This window comes from Solea solea, chromosome 2, assembly GCF_958295425.1.
Source record: "Solea solea chromosome 2, fSolSol10.1, whole genome shotgun sequence".
In the NCBI taxonomy this organism is placed as follows: Eukaryota; Metazoa; Chordata; class Actinopteri; order Pleuronectiformes; family Soleidae; genus Solea; species Solea solea.
This window is the reverse complement of record NC_081135.1, coordinates 4,604,102-4,626,287: the sequence shown is the minus strand read 5'-3', so window position 1 is coordinate 4,626,287 and position 22,186 is coordinate 4,604,102. Positions and strand designations below refer to the sequence as shown.

The window sequence follows — 22,186 nt, the reverse complement described above, 5'->3', positions numbered from 1 at the left end:
CTTTGAACTCTTTTGTTTTTTTTCCCTCAGGCTGTGCCTTCAAACGTGTCACTAAATCCTGGTTGAGGTGTTTATGTTTTTGCTCATATCTGAGATTATAGGTGGTGGCTAATGCGGAAAACACATGCTGCTGTCGGGCTTAACCCCTGGTAAATTAACACTTGTGCACAAAACAGGAAAATAGGCAACAAGACCACACACAAGACAAGAATAACAAACAGCAATGAAAACAATAATGATTACAGAATAAAGGGATTAACCTTAATCTGCAGTGTTTATGTGTTTGTATCGGGGGAGATATTAAGAAGCAACACCCTCCTGCCATGTATACAATCATGATCTTTTCACACTGGACACCAATGTGCAAGAGGTGTAATCTGTTTGTTCGGAGATTATGAAAAACCAATCCAAGTGTGGGTGTTTGAGTGAGTGTCAAGGGGGTTTGGTGGCTGATCTTCCCCCACATGGACATGACTAATGATCATGAAGATCACAGGGAGAATTACTAACATAATTACCAAGATGATCTGATGAACAACAGATGCCTGCAAGCTGTCTCCTGTGTGAAAGCTTACTGAGGAAATAGTATTTTGTGTGCATATTGTTGAAGCTCTGCAGGGTGATCCCGAGCAGCCAGATGATGGCAGCATCTCTGCAGCTTGTTTTTCTCACACTCAAGCCTCTGACGCATTTGCTTTAGTCATCCCCCCACTGTGAGAGGGCTGTTTTTCATTCAGCAAGAACCTTTTTTTTTTTGTAAATACGCAGCAAAGCGCAGCATAATCACCAAACAATATGAAACCACAGACAAAACACAGCCAACTCTGCGCAAATACTTGCTTTGTTTTAAAGCACTAAAAAAAATACACCAACAACCTGCATTTTAAGAGATAATGACACTAATTATTGCCAAAAGTGTACACAATGTTTGTGTAAGAAAGGAGCATTAATAGTGAGGAGCTGAAATAGGAGAAGGCAAGATTCCACTTGGAGAGAAATACCCACAGGTTTAAAAATAGGCCACAACACTACTTATATAACAAGTGGAACATCAGGGTTGTTTACAATGGTGCTGCCTGCTTTCAAAACAAAAGTGCATAGTATCAGTGCAATCACTTGAAGTAAGTGTATAAGTGAAGGGAGACAATGTAATACTACATCTTAATTCTACAATCAACCAGACTGTAATTAACCAGAAATTAGGTTCTACTGGTCCTGAATGAAAGAGTCATGTACACACAGGATCTAATACATTTAAAATGTTAATTATTGTGCATTTATAAAAACACACGTTGTTATTACAATATAACAATACATGCCTGTGTACGTGTCTTGCATACAGTAGCATATACAGTACAGAAGGATACACAGCAATTCATGTTATTCAATGGGATCCTGCTCTTGCTGTTGCGACTGTGAGAAGCGGGGGGCGTGGCCTGCTCGCAGTGAGCCAATAGGCAGCGCCACAGCGTGATGATGGGCAGGCACGGCCCCTGCAGGACGCCCCGCCCCTCTATGACTCTGTGTTTTATTCTGTTTTTAGAGCACCAGCAGCGTCACATGTTGTTTTTCTCCAGGATCAGATCAGTGCCTGCTCTGGTGCCACTGCACTGTCTCATCTGCCACAGCTGACACACATGTAAGTGTCTGCAATGGATTAGATTCAAACGAGTTCTCTTTTCTTTTTATTTAAAAAAACAAAACTTTTTATTCTTGCTGGTTATCCAGAAAATAAGGACTGCGCTTGTTTTGCAACTTGGAAATAGTAGTGGAGAGAAATGGCAAGTCCTCCGACGACGGGAGGACACCTGTTATCTAATGGGACGAGTGGCGTGAAGAAGTGCGGTTACCTAAGGAAGCAGAAACACGGACACAGGCGCTTCTTCGTTCTGCGGGAGGCGACCGAGCGCTGTCCGGCGCGCCTGGAGTATTATGAAAGCGAGAAGAAATGGAGGAACAAGTCCGCAGCTAAACGGTTGATATCTTTGGACTCATGTCTGTGCGTAAACAAACGGGCTGACGCCAAACACAAGCACCTCATCGCCCTCTACACCAAGGATGAGTACTTTGCTGTGGCTGCGGACAACGAGCAGGAGCAGGAGAGCTGGTACACGGTTTTGACTGATTTAATATCTGAGGGGAAAGTGTTCGACAGCCCCGCAGCCACCTCCTCCTTAGTTGGTTTTGAGGAGGCCAACTATGGACTCATTACTCCTGCAACTGCTGCATATAAGGAGGTTTGGCAGGTCAACATGAAATCCAAAGGCTTGGGTCAGATCAAGAACCTCACAGGAGTGTACAGGCTGTGTTTGTCCAGCCGGACTATCAGCTTTGTGAAATTGAACTCTGAAACAGCAGCTGTCAGTTTACAGCTCATGAACATCCGCAGATGTGGTCACTCAGACAGTTTCTTCTTCATAGAGTTGGGGCGGTCAGCGGTCACTGGGCCAGGGGAGTTCTGGATGCAGGCAGAGGACTCCGTGGTGGCACAGAACATCCATGAGACCATCTTGGAGGCCATGAAAGCCATGAAGGAGCTGTCTGAGTTCAGGCCGCGAAGCAAAAGCCAGTCAGCAAGCACTAACCCCATTTCTGTGCCCACACGACGGAACCTCAACAACCCCCCTCCTAGTCTGACTGGCCTGGTGAGGAGGTCCAGGACAGATAGCATGGCAGCCTCTTCCCCGGGGAGAAAGTTCACATCCTGTCGGATAAGAACGGCCAGTGAGGGAGATGGATGTGTAACCCGGCCCGTTTCCATGTCCATATCTGTGAGTGGGAGTCCCACCAGTCTAAACTCTGGGAATCACCTCATCAGGTCCCACACCCTCAGCAGTGGGCGCACCTGCAGAATGCTAGAGTCAGCCTCCAGCCTGCATCACAGCCGTTCCATGACAATGTCCAACTCTCCTCCGGCTGCATCCAGCCCCATCAGTGTGTCTCCAAGAGGTGGGGCTAGTATCTCCACTCCCGACAAAGCCAGGCGGCCGTTCAGCTGCAGCGCCTCCATCTCTGGCTCCCTCAGTGACACAGGCTTCATACTGTGTGATGACTACAGCTCCAGTCCATGTGATCTCAAATTTCTCCCCCTGACCCGCAGCAACACCCCTGACTCTCTGTCCAGCACACCTCCATCACGTGACATCAGTGACCCCTGTGGTTACATGATAATGGAGGGTGCAAATGGGAGTCAGACATTCGACAAGGCTTACAGGAAGCGGACGCACTCCCTCACCACACCACGTCAGAAAAGGGTAGTGGCGCCGCTTTCCTCTGCCTCACTGGATGAGTACACGCTCATGAGAATGGCACATGGACAGAATTGTCACTCCGCCTCACCCAAAGTCTGCTACCCTGAGGATTATGGAGACATTGAAATTGGTTCATCCAGGAGCTCAAGTAGTAACATCGGCGATGATGGTTACATGCCGATGACTCCAGGTGTAGCACCACACTCTGGAAAAGCAGATAACTATGTGCCCATGAGCCCCATGTGTGTCTCTGCTCCAAAGCAGATTGTGAATCCCAGGGTGCATCCTCAGGTGGCTGCTGGTGGCAGCTTCAAAACCAACTCCCCCTGCAGTAGCTCTCTGGAGGACAACGGCTACATGAGAATGTGGTGCAGCTCCAAATCCTCCATGGAGAGCCTAGACAAGCATGGTGAATACATGAACATGTCACCCGGAAATCCACCTTCTCTCCAGACTCCCCCTGACTACTACCAGGGTCCGGTTGCTTGTGAACCAGCAGCAGTGAAGTCAGCTCACCAGGCCGGCTCCTTAACATTACCTGCTAAGCTTCAGACCACAAAGAATGAAGATAACAGCCAGTATGTGTTGATGAGTCCTCAGAGTTTGAGGCAGAAGGGTGGAGAGTCTGACTACTACTCAGTGATGCAGCCCAGTGCAGCACAAACCTCACCGCTGAGCCCCTCAATGCCGTCTCCTGTCAGGCACGGCCGCGTGGAAAACCCAGCCTACAGAGGGAGGTTGGGCAGACCCAACAGGTTATCCCTCGACAGTGTGAGGACGCTCCCCAGCATGAATGAACACCCCCTGCCTGGAGAGCCCCGGAGTCCCGGGGAGTATATTAATATTGACTTCAGCTGCACTAGATTCTCCCCACACTCCACCATGTCCACAGAGAGCCAGTCCTCATCTCTGGGCTCGAGTGGAGAGGTCCAGGGGAGGTCGTCGCTGACAGACTACATAAACCTGGACCTGGGCTCACACTCACCAAAGGAGGCTGACACTCCTGCTGAGCGCCTGGACACACTCCCAGAGTTATCTATGTGCCCCTGCTCAGAGGAGGATGGTGTGTACCATCTGGGCAGTGAGAAAGGGTCTCAGGGCCTCGGAAATGAGGTGAAAAATGACTACACAGAGATGGCATTTGGAATGACCAGCTCGCCCCCACAGCTTGTTCCTCAGAACACAGCAAGGTATGTGCACCAGTGCTAGAAAGGAGCAGTTTTGTGATTTGTAATGGACTATTTCTGCAGTCTAGCTGCATGATTTATCACACACAGGCTGAATATAATGATTTGGGTATTATAGGAACAGCTTACTGTCATTTTAATCCCTCTGAATAAACCAACACATTTTTTACAGAGTGAATAAATGTTAAGACTGATATGAAGACTGATAATGTAAATACAAGTAGTTGTCCATGAGAGATAGAAATGATCATTACCAGAATCAGGAAAGGCTGTTAATATAGGTATTATAGTACGACTGTGTAATAATTAAATGTAAATAAGTTAAAATGTTAAACCTTTGCTTGAGATTTGCTCTCTTATTTTGAACTTTTGAGCAGCCAGAGCAACAGGGAGAGGAGGCTCTCTCAAGAGGTCCAGGGAGTCCCAGAACGCATCGGGGTTTTCCTGCTGGGGGCCACATCATCCAACACAGTGGACCCTGACTGCTCTGCCAAGGTGATCAGGGCCAACCCACAGGGACGCCGGCGCCACAGTTCCGAGACGTTCTCCTCCACTGCCACTGTAACTCCTGTCTTCCCCTCCTTCGCTCATGGCGAACTGGTGAGGAGGCCCAGCTCAGTTGAGAACATCTCATCCCGCAGCAGTGAGGGCTCTGACGAGGAGTATGGCAGCCCAGTGAACCGCCAGACCTCAGCTGGCTACCCCAATGGACTGAACTATATTGCCTTGAACCTGCTGGACAACAGAGATGTGAAGAAATGCGAAGATCTGGTTGGCTTCAATCCCACTAGCTGCAAAGGGGGCATCAATGGATTACTCAGCACTCCATACGTCTGTTTGGGATTCAAGGAGGCTGCCACCACTGCCAAAGGTGGGTGAAGTTGTTGTAAAATGAGTAACTGCTAAATAATCAGTCATTTTATACTGCAGGATCCCTTTGCAGGAGGGATCAAAAATATTTAATAGTTTAAGCTTGAAAAGACGAGAAAAAAATGATGAGAAGAGTTTGTTTTTATTGTATGAAAATAGAGCTGTCCTGCACAGTTGGCAGTCAAATAGCAGAGAGCAGTAAACAAGGAGGAAGGCAAACGTGCATTTACCCTGCATTCAAATTCAAACTGGCTCTGTGGATTTCCGAGCACGTAAGTGGGCGGTGCTTCCGCTGCCTGTGGGTGCTTCTCATAAGCTCCTGTCTCCTGAACACTTGTGGCTCCTGTGACACACGAAGCTTATTTGTAGCTACAATTTACTTCCGGCAAAAGCAAACAAACACAGAGCAGTGTTTGTGAGTCCTTGTGTGAAAATGAAAAGCAGAGCTGCAATGATAGTCGCTGCCTTTTTTGGAACATCCCTGTTTTGTATTTCCCTCAGCATGTGAACGCAGCACGAGGCTGCTCTGAAACGTGACCAGGCTGAGAGCTTTGAAGTAAACAAGCACCATGACAGAGCAGGATGCTGCCTCCCTGCTGCTGCTGTTCGCTTTAGAAACAGAAATACACAAGTAGATCATGTATTATGTTTATTTTGTATTAAATACAGATAAATACAAATAACAGAAAAACCTCAAATAGAAAATTTACATTGGCAGAGACACTGGAGGCATCCAATAGTTCCTTATTTTGTGTATAAAATTGATTTGCTATGGCTTGTTATTGGCAGGAATGCTGATAGTTAGAGTGTCACACTAAACTGCGGGCATTTCCGGCTGTTGTTGTTCAGTTGGGTAGGCAATAGGATGTGTTGCACATTGATGTAACCTCGATGGAACCTCTTAATGCCACCAACCAGTGATCAATACTGTTGCCCAGAATATCCAAATGAAAAAAAAGAAGCTGTGGCATGGGCCAGCGGACAGCATGAATAAAGATCGCACGGTGTGTTGACAGTAAAGCCTAGTTTGACCCTGTGTCTCCACACCATTTATCGGACACAGTGAGCTCACATGAGCACGTACAGGTCTGTGTGTGTGTGTGTGTGTGTGTTGGGGGGGGGGGGGTACATTCACATGTGAGGCCCTGAACAAGTAAACAAATGTTTGCTTGCGTGTGTGCGTGTGTCCTTGTAGGCAGCGAGTGAAAACAACAAAGTGGGCGAGTTGCTATGCGGCCGTCAGGTAACTGGATGTCATGGTCCGCATTCCTGGCAGAGCGGCTTTGAAAAGATGCAGCGAGGGGAGCCTGTTTTTGTCGGCTTCACGTCGTTTGAATAGAAAGTTGCTTTTATTTCACCTCAAGGCTCTTATGAAGTTATGTGTGGACAGTGACTGGTGAATAAATAAAATGAATTCTGGTAAACAAATAAAGGAATGCACTGCCCCCTCACTCCTCACACACGCACAGACACCGTATGGAAAATCAATCATTTTTCTCAGACTTCAGCCTTAATTTATGTTCTCTTTAATTTCACAGCAGTGTGAAGTCTTCGATAATGAGACTTTGGCTGCTCCACAGTTAATGACGCAGTCGGCTGCGTCAGCACAACGATTGTTTACATGTTTGTTGTTTGCACATGCTCTGTTGTCATGTTTTGATGGAGTGCAAATGTGGTGCTAATGAACCTTGCTAAATGTGAGTGTCATGGGAGACGGAAGGGAAGGGAGTGCAGCACATACATGTGGACTCCAGCACGTACGCACAGTGGAGTGGGTGTTTTTCTTCCTTTCTTTTTCTTTTTTTCTCCCAGTGTCGTAGCTCACATTTGTGAACACTTGGCAGCAATATGAAGAGAGAGAGAGCAAAAAGGGGGGGGAGTCTCTTGTGTTGTTTTTCAGAGCTGCCTGCCTGACTGTTTATGTGTGTGTGAGAGAGAGAATGAATGCATGCATAATGGGGCAGAAGGGCACGTGCACTCTGCTGCCCTTCTGCCTCATCAAGTTGTTCACTTAGCAGAAGTAAGACGAGCAGAGAGTAGAAAGGGGGGGGGGGGGGCATGGGCTTAGCTCACTTAACAAACTGTTGTTGATCATGGAAAACCTGGACCACACACTGGACAGACAGTGGAGCACCTCCTAAAACAGGCTCTTACAGCTCCACTGTCACAAGGACCGTTACGGGAAATCATTTCAACCAACTGCTATAAAAGTGATTTTTTTTATAACTTTTACCGCACACAGTACTGGTTGCCTCTTGATTTGAACCCTAAACCAAATTCATCTCCTAAACCCAAGCAAGTTGTTTTGTTGCCTAAACGTCACAACCTGCAACTGAAAAGTGCCTGAAGGCAAATGTCTCCTAACTGCACGGCAGAAAAGATTGCTTGTTTACTGACCCACTCCCACTGCTGTTTGGCAAAGTGGGTGAAGCAGGTGGGGTTAGGGTAGAGGAGGAGGGCTTTAGTTATGTGTCTATCATGAAGCAACCATGAGATGAGCGATGCCAAAGTTGGCAGGTTTTTTTTTTCCCTTTGCTCCTCTTGGAGTCAACTTTGAAGTCTTAGGGCCTCGATACAAGAATACATTTCGGAGAATCGGTTGGGTTTTTATCCACATGGAACCTGCATTCTTAGAAGCTTGTAAATGCTATTTTTGGAAAACGGGCCCTAGAATGAATAAATCTCAAAAAAAACCATTTCCTGTTTACAACCAATACGGTCCATAGGGAATACAATGACGTCATAGTCCCACCTCTCTCTTTCTTTGTCGTCATCATTGTCTTCTTCTTGTGTTTGGAGATAGTTTTTTTGGTATACTGCTGTGGCAGCATTACAGCACCACATGCAGGCCTGGCACATGTACTACATGAGTCGTTTTGGGGGATTTCTCTGCACTGACCCAAACTACCCGTCTTTGCCAGCAGCCGTGTCTAACAGCAGCTCAGCCAGGTGGATGTTCTGTACCAGACCCAGATTAGCCGTCTCTGTCCAATACCTTTGTCTGAAGGCAACAAGTAACTGCACTGTGACCATTTAATAACCTTGATCAACATAGTTGGGCCTGTTTACCAGTTATATACATCTCGTGGTGTTTTGCCCTGAGTGTGTATACATTTTATTATCAAAATAGCAGGTAGAAGATGGAAGGTTATAAATATGCCCAAGTGGGCCTCAAGACCAGAGGAGGCCTGCTGTGACACTCCAGTGTCCCTCCTGAGTGCCTGTGGCAGATGTGTGTGTGTGTTTGTGTGTGTGTGTGTGTGTGTAATTAGGTGGGGGGTGGTGTAGAATAAGGGTCACACACCTGCCACTCTTTCTTTGCACACATACAAACACTCTCATCACATGATCTTCCTTCCTTCTGTATACATGCCACTACGAACTGTGAAATCCAGACTGTGTCTTACGTCCATACCCCCCTCTCTATACTTCCATTAATGACAGTCGACCATCTGCCGCGCCCACAGGCTGCAGAGAGCATGACCGTCCACTGCATGTGTGTGCGTGTGTATATGTGTAATTTGACGGCCTGATTAGTGGCATTCGTGTCCATCCTGTCAAATCCCTTTCCCTCTTAACGTCATTCAGTCAGTATCGTTGTGAGTGATGTCACCGTCTGTCAAACCACATCTGCATCCAACTGTTTTTATGCACAAAGTTTTTATGATGTTTTTATGATAAACCAAAGTTTATCAAGGAATAGAGAAAGGAATTGGCCAATTCATCAACAATGAAACAAACATCAGTTGATAAGGCTTAATTAAAACTTTTATTAACAATAATAAAATCAATTTGTGAATTTTTAAGGCTGCATTTAATAGTTGCATTTTCATTATCTGCAAACTATAAAAATGGAATACTTACATGATGGAAGTAAGGTACTCGGTCCCCATTGCTCATTGTTAGAAACTCTAAATTGACCCCAGCCACAGCAGGGGCCACATCCAGTGTACTCCTAGTGCCTAGTGGATGAATGGGAGGGTTACATCAGGAAGGAAATCTCTGCCAAATCAATATGCAGATCATTTACTGTGGCAACCCCGACAGAGGGAGAAAAAAGGGAAAAAAAAATGTGTTAATGCTTCATTACATTTCACATCTATTAGGATGAGGATTGTGATCTTTTAATTACATCATGTCGATGCACCACCTTTTTGTGCCAGGCTCTGACTTTGCTCACATTATGTTTTGACTCTCGCCTGCTCACACACACACTGAGATGGAGACATTGGCATACAGTACAAGGGCTACACTGAAATGACATTGTCCGCTGCTAAAATACCGTCCACCATCATTACTCATTGTTCTGGTATTTGTGGAACTACTCTTAAAGGTGACACCTGATTGCAGCCATGAGCGTGATTGTTCATGGCTGCATCCCTGCACGTTCAGCTCACAGTGACTGACACATATTGTTCATACGAGCTGTTAAGTGGTTTGTTTACATCTGCGACAGAGCAGCAGTGGAGCCAAGGTCTTGCAGACATATCAAAGCAGAGTAAATGGCCAAAGTGGCAAATCCAGAAATGCCGTGTTACTTGATATATAGTGAATAAACATGCGCACATAACACTGCAGGCTCCAGTGTCAGACTTTCCACTCTGTGTGTTTGTGTGGCATGGCACAGGGAGGAGGGGGGCTAAAGTAGGCCGGGATGTTCCAGACAGAAGCACTAGCTGCTAGATAACTGCGTAGCCAGCTTTCCCCACCTTTAGCCAGTCATGGCTCCAGATGAGATTACAGACTGCAGGTGGGATTAGGTGACCAGGGGCAGATCAGTGGGAGCCAGAGGCTACTCCACAGCCAGCATCTGGGAATACATAACCCAAACTGTAGGCATTTGTTCACTTCCACGTGTTCATATCAAGCTAAAATGAACAGAAATTTAAGTGGAAAACTGGCTGCAATCATTTATCACATCAACCAAAGTGTAATAGTATCTCAGTTATCACCAAAAAGGGACTGTCCTCAACTACCCTTTATCCTTTTACTTTGATATTTAATGCTGTTCACATGTCCACACTATAAACTGAGCTAATGATATGACCCTACATTGAAAAAAGTGATATATTTGTATGTTTTATTGCATGACGGCTCCAAAAATGGCATTTTAAGAAATTCTGAGAAAATCATAGATATCCTACTGAGATACTGACTACCCAGAAACCAGTATCCAGGCCTCTGGGATTTGTCTCTTTCATCCCTACACCCTCTTCCCGTAAACAATCCTCCCCAGCCTTTCAGAGGTGGACTCTTCCTGGAAGCTTCCAGTTGAGCCAGTGCCCCTCCCACCACTTGACCACGATCCCAACCCTGAATAGATCCTTCCTGCTCTGTGCTTGTAATATCACTACGCACACATATGATCAATGTTTGATGCAATATATGTGCAAACACAGCTCTAATATCAAAGATGCATGAGCCACTGCACTGCTCACTCCCGCCGCTGCAAACTAGTCCTGCCTCTGTTCAGAGTGTGTCCATAGCAACATGCGACGACAGGCCCCAACCCCCATCACTGCACATCCCACCCAAGATTATGTAATTATGACCGTTGCCAACCAGCATCCAACTCTCAGCCTTCCCCCAACCATCCGTCCTTTTTCTAGAGCTTCCCAGGCAAAGTGGATGGTGTGTTAGGAACAAAACATGGGATGATGGGAGTATGGTCGGTGCAAAGTGGTGGTTTGTAAGCACGAGCTTCCATTAATTCTGTGTTTCTCTTTTTGTCATTTCTTTCAGACTGAGAGACTCCTCCGTCCTCTGACTTGGCATCTTCATCAACCTGCTGCTCAAATAACAACTTTGCCCTTCCACCTGGTTCTGAGGCCACGAAAGACTCTCGGCAACAAACACACACACGGGAACACATGCGAGTAGGATGCGAGCACGTCACCAGCCGTGCATGTCATGAATTTGCTAAAGACAGGAGAGGTGTTCTTATGCGTGCTTGTGTGTGTGTGTATATTGGTGAGTCTCATGTTTCCATTTCCCCTGTGACCCAAATTGTGGGGCAAGCACAGAAACAAAGATAGTCAGACAATAACAAAGCATGTATGGTATGATCTACATACTATTTATTTACTTATGACAACCTATGTGAGTGCAAGTGTGTGTTTCTGCAGAAAAGGTATGAAACCTACTATAAAAATGCCCAGGGAGTACACTGAGGATATAACTATATTTAGATTAGATATCTTATTTATTTTTGAAAGATGAATGTCTGATAAGACCCACATGATGCCTTAATGTCTATACTGTCCTTATGTTTTCTATGAAATTACAAATATTCTATTACGGTATATCTGTTTGGACCTACATCTCTATATTGTTATTCTTTGTGGTTTACCCTTCAAATATATTATTACAGAAATGTACAGTACAGTACAGTAAAGCTGCTCGAGATCAGATTTATCGTATTGATATTAAAGTATTTTCTTAATTCCTAATTACTTATTTATTCTAACCCAGTTTATTTTCTTTTGTCCAATCAAAACGCTGGACTTTAAGAGATCTATTTCTTCATGACTTCAAGAGTTTTGCATGTGTTTGTAACTCAGCTCAGATCCCACAGTTCCTCAGTCACTTGAGCCTGAAAACCTCACACACTCCTACCTTCAAACCTGCCTCCTGCTTTATTTTGTTTAGCTCGAAGCAGGCTGCTCTCCTGTGATATCATTCGAAGGTACTGTCTAGGTGATTATGGACGGGGTGCGTGGAGCCAGTGGGTTAAGAAAATCTAGTCGAAGCAGTTTTTAACCCCTAAGTTTGAGGGGAGGAGAAGAGAGAGATGTCAGCAGTGTTGGACGAGCACTGAGAGGAGGAGGGCTCTGGGGAAAAAAGTCGGAGAAAAAGAAAGCAACGGTCACATCTGGCACCATTATGGAGGTTCAACGGAGAATCAGCTGTCTGGAAGATGTGGCAGACAACATGAGAAACTGTAGCTGGCAGAAGACAATTATGCAATATTACGAGTTAGAGGAAGACTATAAAACCACACAAGAGCATGACACGTATGTAACAGGTCAGGGGTGTAATGGTACAGGCATTTGTTTTATTTTATTCGGTACAAAACACCAAACTGTGTTTACAATGAATGAAACTATGATTTTCATTTGTTATTGAATTTATATCCGGCACAAGTGTTACAGCAGGGTGGGCAAAGTGGGCCACATGCTAAAAGAGTGGTTGATGTCTTTCTTCTTTAAATTATATAACCAGCTACTGTACGTACAGGAGACTGCAACTACTTTATGGTGAGAAACCTGTTAACACGGCCGGCCTGCCAATACAGATCTCTCCTTTCTAATTTCTAAATGAGTGGTGTCATATGAAAATGTAAGTACATTTATGTGAAATGATTCCAAATATTGTCAAAAAAGAATCCATAAACAATAATTGGAAAAGAAAAAAAGGTGTTGGTTCCATATAGGGCCCTCTTGGGTCCCTCTTGGGTCCCTCTTGCCCTGAAAAAATGACTGAAATGCCCCTGATAATTGATTGGATGTTTTAAATGTTTTAAACAAATTAAACAGAGATTACACAAAATAATGTGTCTGCAATTTGAAAAGATTTCTTCAGAATAAATTCAACTTGAGACAAATTTTGAGTCATGGAGGAACTAAACATTAAAAAGTGTACTATACTAGTATATTTAGTATAATTCTGCTGCCTCTCCTGAGCTTTCAAACTGGCTGCCAGAGCGTTTGCAGTAACATTATCTGAGAGCCAATTCATCGTCCACTGTGCTGACTCCAGCTGGCTTACACCCCCCGGTAGTGTGCATTAGATTGTAAATCATTTAACCACATCTGAATATCTGAATGTATGCCTGAGCTGGTGGGAACACCACAGAAACACAGCGCGGGAAACATGTTCTGACACAGCTGAGTAACATTGGAGCCGTACCGTGCCGTTATGGTACATATTTATCTTCAGAGTCTTGAATGTGTACAGTATATATTGTGTACATAGACAGAGTTTAACGAAAAGAAACTGTTGAAAATACTTAGATTTTACCTACAGTATGTTGCAATGATATTCCTCTGTAAGGACTTTGGCTACGGATTTTTTTAAGAAGGGGGGGGGTTTTGCTTCGAGTATTGTACGCTTCTCTCCCTCTGTGACTATATGAAAAAAAACAACTGTCTATTTTATTATAAAAATCTCTCTGCCTTGTTGACACACTTTACCTGATGGCATATGCAATAGTGACAGGAATACAATCTAGTTTACAACTGTGGAACCATATGTAACATTGCTTTAATAATGTTTTTTTTTTTTTTTTTCTCTTTCTGCCAAGTGTTTTGTTTTCACCGCTGGTAACTATTGTTCATGTTTCAAAGCGCTTTCCTCTGTCCTCTTTCGCAGATTGATCTCAGACTGACTCGGTTTGAATGTCGTCTTCCATTGTACATAGATCAATATACTGTTTATTGTGATGCCCACAAGAGATGACTATGATAATAATGATTTCTAAATTCTGGTCGTAGTATTGCTTTTGTCTGTATTGATTATGGATAGCAACCTACAGAAATAAATGAATTTATTTAAAGAGGTACAGCGTTGTCTTGGGTTTTTCTTCTTCTATTTTTTGCAAAAGTGGTGTTTTCATGAAGCTTTCGTTCCTTTTCAATACAATAATACAAATCATTTTAAAGAAAGTAGAAATACTCCTGAGAGAGTAATCATATTACACAACATGTAAAACTTCCACTGCACTGTACATGTCAGTGAATACATATTAATACTCCGTTTAAGCTGTAGTAGGCAAAATATTTTGATGTTATCGATCAATAATTCCACAATAATCCAACCCTTGACAGTAGACATTGATGTCACTTCTAGGTGTCTCTTCAGTGGAAAGATCACTATCTTGTTTTTCTGCTTTTTTTATGTATAATTAAGTTTATCTTTTATCATATCCTTTATTGCCTTAATTATGATGTTTATTTGAACTATAGTGCAAGGTAAAATCATCTGGGTGTGGATTTTATATAAGCCCTAGGTTTGCACCACACCTTAACAGGTGATCATTTAATATGAATATATGGGTGAATATGCAGCAAAAGAAATAAAAGAAATACAGCCACACAATAAATGCAGCAAAACACAATAAGAAATGGAGAAATTGCCGTGGATCATGTGTCGCATGTGAAACAAATGCATCTGTTTGTGTTCATGTGCTGGGTGGAGCTCTTCCATACTAAAATATTAATATTTAACAACCTGGAGATCAGCAATCAACCATTTCCCTAGATATCCTACCTGGCAACACCTTTAAGGGGTTTATTTTAATTTATGTTAAATTTAAAAGAAGAGAGTTTTAAGGCATGTTTGTACATTTTTTCTTGTATAAAGATAGGATTTGAATGTATTAACATGTCTGATATGAGTTTTGGCACAGGGTCAATTAGCTGCTAGCTGTTTGTCAAGAAAGGAGGATATCCTACTCCTATCCTGTGGAGAGTGAGAAGCACTTTCTCCTTCTCCTGGAATCTTTTTTATTTCTGATGCAGGCCCGGGGCAGGATGCTCATACTGAGCCAATGACTTCCTGCCAAGCCACGCGTCTCCAGAAAAGACAGTGCAGTGAGTGCACGGAGGTCAGGAGGTTCAAATCAGCGAGTCAACAACAAGCTTCACCCGTCACCTTCTCCCACGCAGTCACACAGATATCAATAAAGATCACACACCAGGGCCGTGCGTGTCTTTACCATACACTTTATCTTTTTACACACGACCGTTAGAAGATATTTGGGTAATTTCCAATGATAAGGTTATATTTATTGTCCTTGGTTACTTATTATTGATGAAAACAAGGCACAGAGACCTAATGGGTCAAACAGACCCATGTATGTTTGAAGGAAAAGATGGTCTATTTGCTAAATAATAATAATAATTTTATTTCTAAAGAATTTTCAAACTTGGCAGAATAAAATCATGAAGGGAAAACACACACACACACACACACAGGCTGCCACTGAGAGCACACACCTCTAGCCAGTGTGTATGTGACACTGTCAGTGGGAATTTGCTCTGTTGCCAGACAGAACACAGCCTTACATAAGACCCCCACCACCACCAGGTCACCAGGAGGGACACGATGTCCCTCATCCTTCTCTGTCTGCACTGTCTGAAAATAAAAAGACATTTTATCTTTCTATTTTCAAAGAATTAAATCTGTGCAGGTACATTTCGACTCTGTAGGCAAACTGCCGGAGAAGGACATAAATGCAAAAGTCTCTGTTGCTGGTAGTCTTTCTCGCCAAAAGATAGAATGCTAAATAAAAGTGTGTGTATGTGGATCTCTCAGCTGTGTATAACAACGGTTAAGGGTTCCTAGTTTACAGGATAATGCTTTGAAGTATGTGTGTGAGGCTGGCCTATTCCTGGATACCCTCAATTATTCCCAAATTTAGAATTCACAATCACATGCTTGTACACACACACACACACACACACACAGAGAGAGCTAGAAAGAGTGTGTGAGAGAGAGAGAGAGAGAGAGAGAAAGGCACTAGAAAGGAACAGTTCATCACCGCTGTGATACGACACCATGAAATCTGTCATCATCTTGTATTTGTGGCATTTCTCTTTGCTGAAAATATGGCTGAACAGACTTTTGCAAATCAAATCTACACCTGATTAAGTTTCCAACACCTTACCAACACGTCTGCTTCTTTGTCTAGACATGTGTCAGTGTTTTCTAAATGCAAGCTGAACTGCAAACTCTCCTGCACTAAAGTCCATAGAGAAAATCAAGGTTTTAGCTGGGGGGGGGGGGGGGGGGGGGGGTTCCCTCATTTGGTAAGTTTGTGTCACCAAACACCAAAGTCACATTGTTTGAACCTATTTATGGAGGAGAAAGTGAGTCAATAATAGCTTTATACCGTGATCTTTTTTTCCTTCTATAGACTTTTGTGGAATTGAGTTGTTGACCACAGCCACAGGGAACCAAAAGTGTACAGCATACTGATGTGTGTGCAGATCAGAACAGGGTGTTCACATAATAATCATTCAAACTTTGTGAACACTGTGGCCTTGATGCACCACTGTACTGTACATTAGAACAGCATGTTTGGTATGTTCAGTTCCATAGATAAAAAGCATGTGAGCGGGGAGTACAGAGGGAGTAGTTGCTGCTCCTTTGGTAACCTCATTCTTCCTGTGCTCCACTGGGCCTCCTCTCCTTGCCAGCCTGCAGCTGTGCTGTGCTGGGACTCGAGAGGGCACAGAGAGTAATTGGCCCCATTATTTCTCCCCGAATCAGTCTTAGAAGGGTTTCACTCTGGTTCACTGAGCTCCACCACATAGCAGCAGTGTTGACACTCTTGCACTAGCCAGCTCTGGCTCTTTACACTCTTATCTTATACAAATTCAAATAGGAATGTCTGAATTTTGCCCAAAGCCTCATTTATGCTTATTGTAGGATCAACACAGATCCTACATGTGGACAGCACCAAATACAGGTTTGACCACAGTGTGTCCTGAATGATCCGATCACAAAAAATCAAATGACTGACTGGCAGTTGCACAGTAAAGCCTGCACATTATGTAGCCACAATATTAACACTGATATTCACATGAGTTGTTTTTGCTAATTTTTAAAAAATCATATTTCATATTACAGCAGCGTGAGTAGTGCTTTGAGTTCTGAGAAGTAATGGCAAAGCGCCAATACACACCGCCATGTAAATGCATTGACAGTAGACACATCTGTACAGTCAGACACCTAAAAAACAGGATTTTTTCTTTTCCTCACAAACACAGACATGACATCAGTGTTTGTCTGAATGCAGCACAAAAGAAGCCAGAACTAATTACCTGGGATCACAGAAGATGAATCCAGGTGTGAACACTCATTTGGCTGTGGGGTAAAAAATTCACATGAGATGTTTTTATCATTTCACACACTCATGCTTTAACTGCTGCCCCTGCTGCTACTTTTTTAATATCAAAAGCATCATCCGACTACTTTGTTCCTAGTTCCTGCTTAAATCACCCAAGAAGAAGCCCAGATTTCAATGTAGAGGTTTGGCAGAAACTTCAAAAAGCAACCTTCACATTTTTTTGGCCTTTGATGGAGCCTGTGCTTGCACGTGAGAGTGTCTCTCAATGGAAAAGCTCAAGTCTCTGCAGCTCTTGTTCCACAGCAGTCACACTCCACGTGTTTGGACAGCATGTGGAATCCAGGTCCCCGCCCACTGCTGACAAAACACTCCTGCTGCTGTTTACCACACTGGCAGTGATGTGGAAGACTCCAGTCTGCTGTCCACATGTTGTCTCCTCGGCTGACACGTTCTCACAGCTTCACACAGCATGTTTTGAGAAAGACATTTAACTGTGTAAAAGAACCAAAAAATGAGTTGGCACATCTTTTTCAGCTGGTATGACATTAGTGGGCTAAAGGTGAGTGATGCAGGCAGCAATATACACTACACGTATGTCATTTTACAGTCAGTTACAATGTGTGTGTGTGTGACCTGGCCAACCTGCCAGGTTGTTTTCTTTCACGCTCACCTACTTCTGTTCATGGGGCAAAACACAACCTTTGAGATGAGATTTCATCTCACCTCATGATGCTAAATAGATAATTAGAGACAAAGGAAATGAACTCATTCATCTTTAATGGAGCTATGACTGTAGTTGTGGTCCAGGGCCAGAACACGTTAACCTAATTACTATGTAAAAATGACATAGATAGACATTTCCATAGAGACACAGGGACACATAGATACAAACGACCATCCACTCTCACACTCATGGTCAATTTATAGTGTCCAATTTGCCTAATCCCCAAATCTGCATGTTTTTGGGCTGTGGGAGGAAACAGGAGAACCCAGAGAAAACCCACACATACACGGGGAGAATGTTGGTCATCCTCAAATGAGGAAACCATTGAGAACCTCTACTGCCCCTGCATACTCCTGTCCTGATCCCTTGCTTATCCCTTTCTTCTTTACCTTTTTGTCCAAATATGTTTTGGCTGGTTTAGACAAACTTCAGGCTCAGCAAATCATTATCACAAATCACAAGATTAAGAACATCCGAATTTAATTTAATGACAAGATATGCAGTAGAACTTTCACGTCCATATTGTCATGCGGTCAGCATGAATAAAAAGATTGCGGTCCGACCACGTTAGAGTTATATCATTTAATCCAGTATTTACAATGAAAAGCTGAATGATGTGCTTCCATCTCATGTAATTACATACAATTCATGGAAAAACTACATGAAAATGCAAATCCCACACACAGTTCTCCCCCTCACACATAATCCACAGGAAATACAGTGAGTATGGTGAAATATAAGTGAGTTATGGTGAGTTATGGTGACTGTGGAGCACCATTATGCAGTCATAAGATGTACATTAACACAGTTGTCCATGTTTTCATGTGTGTCATCAAAATTAAAGACACAGAACTGAAAAGAGATAGTTGAAGAGTTTTTTTTCACAACTAATCCGTCTGACAAAATCACATTATGCAAATATTCCAGCACAGGCAGTAGCCAATCAAATCATATCTAAGTGTTGAGCCCCTGTAAACCAATACAGGTAGACATGGAGACTGGGTTTTCTCAATAAAAGCACAAACAATGTTCAATGTTTACATTCAACAGATTATGATGAATCATTAAATAATCATTCTATAATAATCAATTATTTATATTCATTGAAGTACTATTAATGACAATCAAATGCGAGCATATAGTAAGACAGGAAATAGGAACATTTCTGGGGTGCTGGGACACCCTTTATACAAAGAGGCGTGTCTGTCTGTTGGATTGACTTAAGCATTAAACACTAAATTATGACATTTTTCAGTAAATAAAATATAACAGAAGATGGTCACAACTTCTATTTATTAGAATATTTAGTCCATATTTAAATAACCACTTCTTAGACATTTTGCCAACTTGTATATTTAGATTATCCTTAACATTTCCGACAATGATTTTAACTTAAAGTTCATTTCATTTAGTGTTCCTCCAGGACACAACTGTGGCAAGAAGTCAGCGAATATGACTTAACATTAGTGACCATTTTCGATAGATATTGTTCTTGTTTAACACACAAAAAAAACAAAAAACTTTATGAGATGGAACAGGTAACCGTCAGTAGTGTCCTCTCAGAAATGATCATTCTGGGCTGTTATAACGCATTGGACACAAAACAATAATCACGGGCACACAGCTGTGACCAAAGCAAACAACATCCAGCAAATCAACTATGACCTAAATATTCAGCTGTTAACTGCTCTATGATTTCAAGTTATAAAAGTGTGCTTCTGGTTCAATGGATATGGAATATTTTTAATAACATGCTATAGTAGTAGTCATCACAGCAGGTAAAGGTAATCCCCTGGCATCTGGATTGGAGCGTACACGTGTTCGCACATGAATGAGCCGTCACTGATCACTACATATTTACTATTTGGCTTTAACCTTTATGTGTTTCATGTCACATGACCTTATAACCTCTCTCTCCTACCACTGTTTTAATGTGCGACGTAGTGACACGTCACCAGGCTCTTGTCACACGGAGGAAAGTATAAATGTAGAAAACATTTGGATATCTAAAGCCACACACATTCACTCTTAACTCTGTAACAAATACCTGTCATATCTTAAAACCTAATTTGCTGCGTTGATTATGAACATGGGCTACTTTGTCCAGTATAATACACATCCTCATGGTGACTATGTGACGTGGCATGGGTGGAAGTGATGCGAACAGGTTGGAGGTGTGTAGGAGGAGGTTGTCATCTGCGACAATATGCAAACCACTAATGGTAATGACTAAGTGTTAATAGGATCCCCCCTCAGGGTTAAATAAAGTTTATCTTTCCATTAGTGTCAGTGTATCATGTACATATAAAGAAGTATCACTTAATGTTCACTCATGTGCAACTGCAGTGTTCTTTTTTTTATTTACTGTGCATCTTTTAAAATCTTCTGTAAACACGTCAGTTTCTATTATTGTTATTAATATGTTCATTGTACTGCCAAATGAGTGAAAAACATCGATATTTATCAGATTTTCACGTTTTAATCGGTGATATATAAATACTATAACAGCGAACTTGAACTCAAAATGACCTGCGGAACTTCTAGTCTGGTCAGGAGGGGAAAACTGTAGTGTCCAAATTAAAAATAGTTAGGACGATATTGCACACCATTGCACACCACAAATAGAATTGAATCAAAATAATTTTATCAATAATAACATTTAGACAATTGTAATGAAAACACTAGACAATCTTGTACATAATTAAATGCTGAACATTTAACAATGTGAAAAATGTAATCTAATGTATTTTTATTATTATTATGAAAATATCGCTGACAGGCCAGTTTTCATAGTAATTTTAAAGTTAATCTTAACTATGTATGGTTGAACTATATAATCATTTTTTTATAACCTATGAGAAAATGAGCCAGCTGTCATCTCACTCTGACCATCATCAGTCACAGGGATCATCATCATCTATTTGCACAAATGTGGGCGTTCACATGAACTAGCATTGCTAAGCCTGGGTGTAGTTAAGGCTAGACTTAAGTTAAGTTGCTATAAGTGATGTGAAATCCATTCTAAATAGTATTTAGCAGTTAAAGCTGCAGTGGGCAGGATCACGGGAAAACTAGTCGACTTGAGTTCCTTCTGCAGGTATTATTGCATTTAGGGTTGCCAACTCTACTCACACTGTTTACATATTGACATTGCACCCTCCTCCCTCCCCCTCTATGTACCTGATATACTGTACTTTACAGACATTTCCCCCACACACTACACACTCTCACAGTTGAGTAAAAGATGCATCTACGTTTTAAAATAGTATTTCTATGTATGTAACTTTCTATCAACCAAATATGAGTTTAAAAATAGATAATAATTGTCTAATATTTTTTTTCAACTCAGCAGACAACAGGAGGAGGGTTTTATTTCCCCTCATACAGCTCTCACAATCTTCATTAGGGGACTAATCTGTACGTTTTCTGTCACGGTTTTGCGCTGACTTGATTATGAAAAAATAAGCAACAAAGCGCGTGCCTTATCTGTTTAATACGTAACACATTGTTTATCATTCAAATACGGAAGAAAGCCTTATTTTACGGAACGTTTGGCAACACTTGTTGCATTTATTGTTAGACTCTTTTCTTTGTTTAGGGTTTCTTTGCAGCATAGGACTTTGTTAAACTGTAAGCAAAGCACAGAACAGGTGCTGATCATTTGATTGGCGTAATGGGGAAAGTTTATTATTAATCAATAATGCCAAATGAACTGATGACTTAGGCCTGTCAGCTTGAAAGACTTGACAAAAACTGGCTAGACAGGGACAAAGGCGAAACCTAAAACAGTCAAATAGATGAGGGGAGAAAAAGAAACACAATACTTAGGAGGGAAATCTTTAAAAAAATCATGCAATCTGATTTGCATGTCATGAATTCTTCACAGCGCCGGAGGAAACATGTTATGTGAGACACCTGTCAGAGTGACTGTGCAGCTCTGGTGCTTCCACGTCAGACTACAGCTGACTACATTTTTGGCATTTCTGTCTTCTAAACAATTGTCTTGTCAACAACTTTGACCTCCAGTGCAGGCTGCTGCTCTGCTACAGGGACATGCAAATGCATGTTTACATCGCTACATTTCTGAATGCTGAGAGCTACACTAACACAACTTTGAAACGCTTGAGCTGGAGTTGATGAGCGTGTGGGTCACCGTGGCTCGGATCTGCCTCAGCCCCCAGTGTCTGGCTGCATAGATGGCGCTGTTTTTGACCTTAGTCCTGGTGCTTGTTTACCTGCTGAGTGGAATGTGGAGTTATGCAACTTTAAGTCTATCCGAAAGTACGTGTGTTTCTTCTGTTAC

The 22,186-nt window shown here is 42.6% G+C and overlaps 1 protein-coding gene across 1 annotated transcript; it reads left to right on the top strand.

Moving 5' to 3' along the window:
- The first annotated feature begins 1,552 nt into the window (after positions 1–1,552).
- irs2a (insulin receptor substrate 2a) lies at positions 1,553–13,868 on the top strand. Its single transcript, XM_058620875.1, has 3 exons — positions 1,553–4,441; positions 4,816–5,309; positions 11,051–13,868. Exons 1-3 carry the CDS (start codon positions 1,779–1,781, stop codon positions 11,053–11,055), a joined length of 3,162 nt encoding a protein of 1,053 aa, XP_058476858.1. The 5' UTR covers positions 1,553–1,778; the 3' UTR covers positions 11,056–13,868.
- The last annotated feature ends 8,318 nt before the right edge of the window (positions 13,869–22,186 follow it).

Excerpts from the sequence above, each read along its gene's own strand:
- irs2a (XM_058620875.1), top strand. The coding sequence starts at position 1,779 with ATGGCAAGTCCTCCGACGACGGGAGGACACCTGTTATCTAATGGGACG. Across the intron at positions 4,442-4,815 it reads GTTCCTCAGAACACAGCAAG|CCAGAGCAACAGGGAGAGGA; the intron begins GTATGTGCACCA and ends ACTTTTGAGCAG.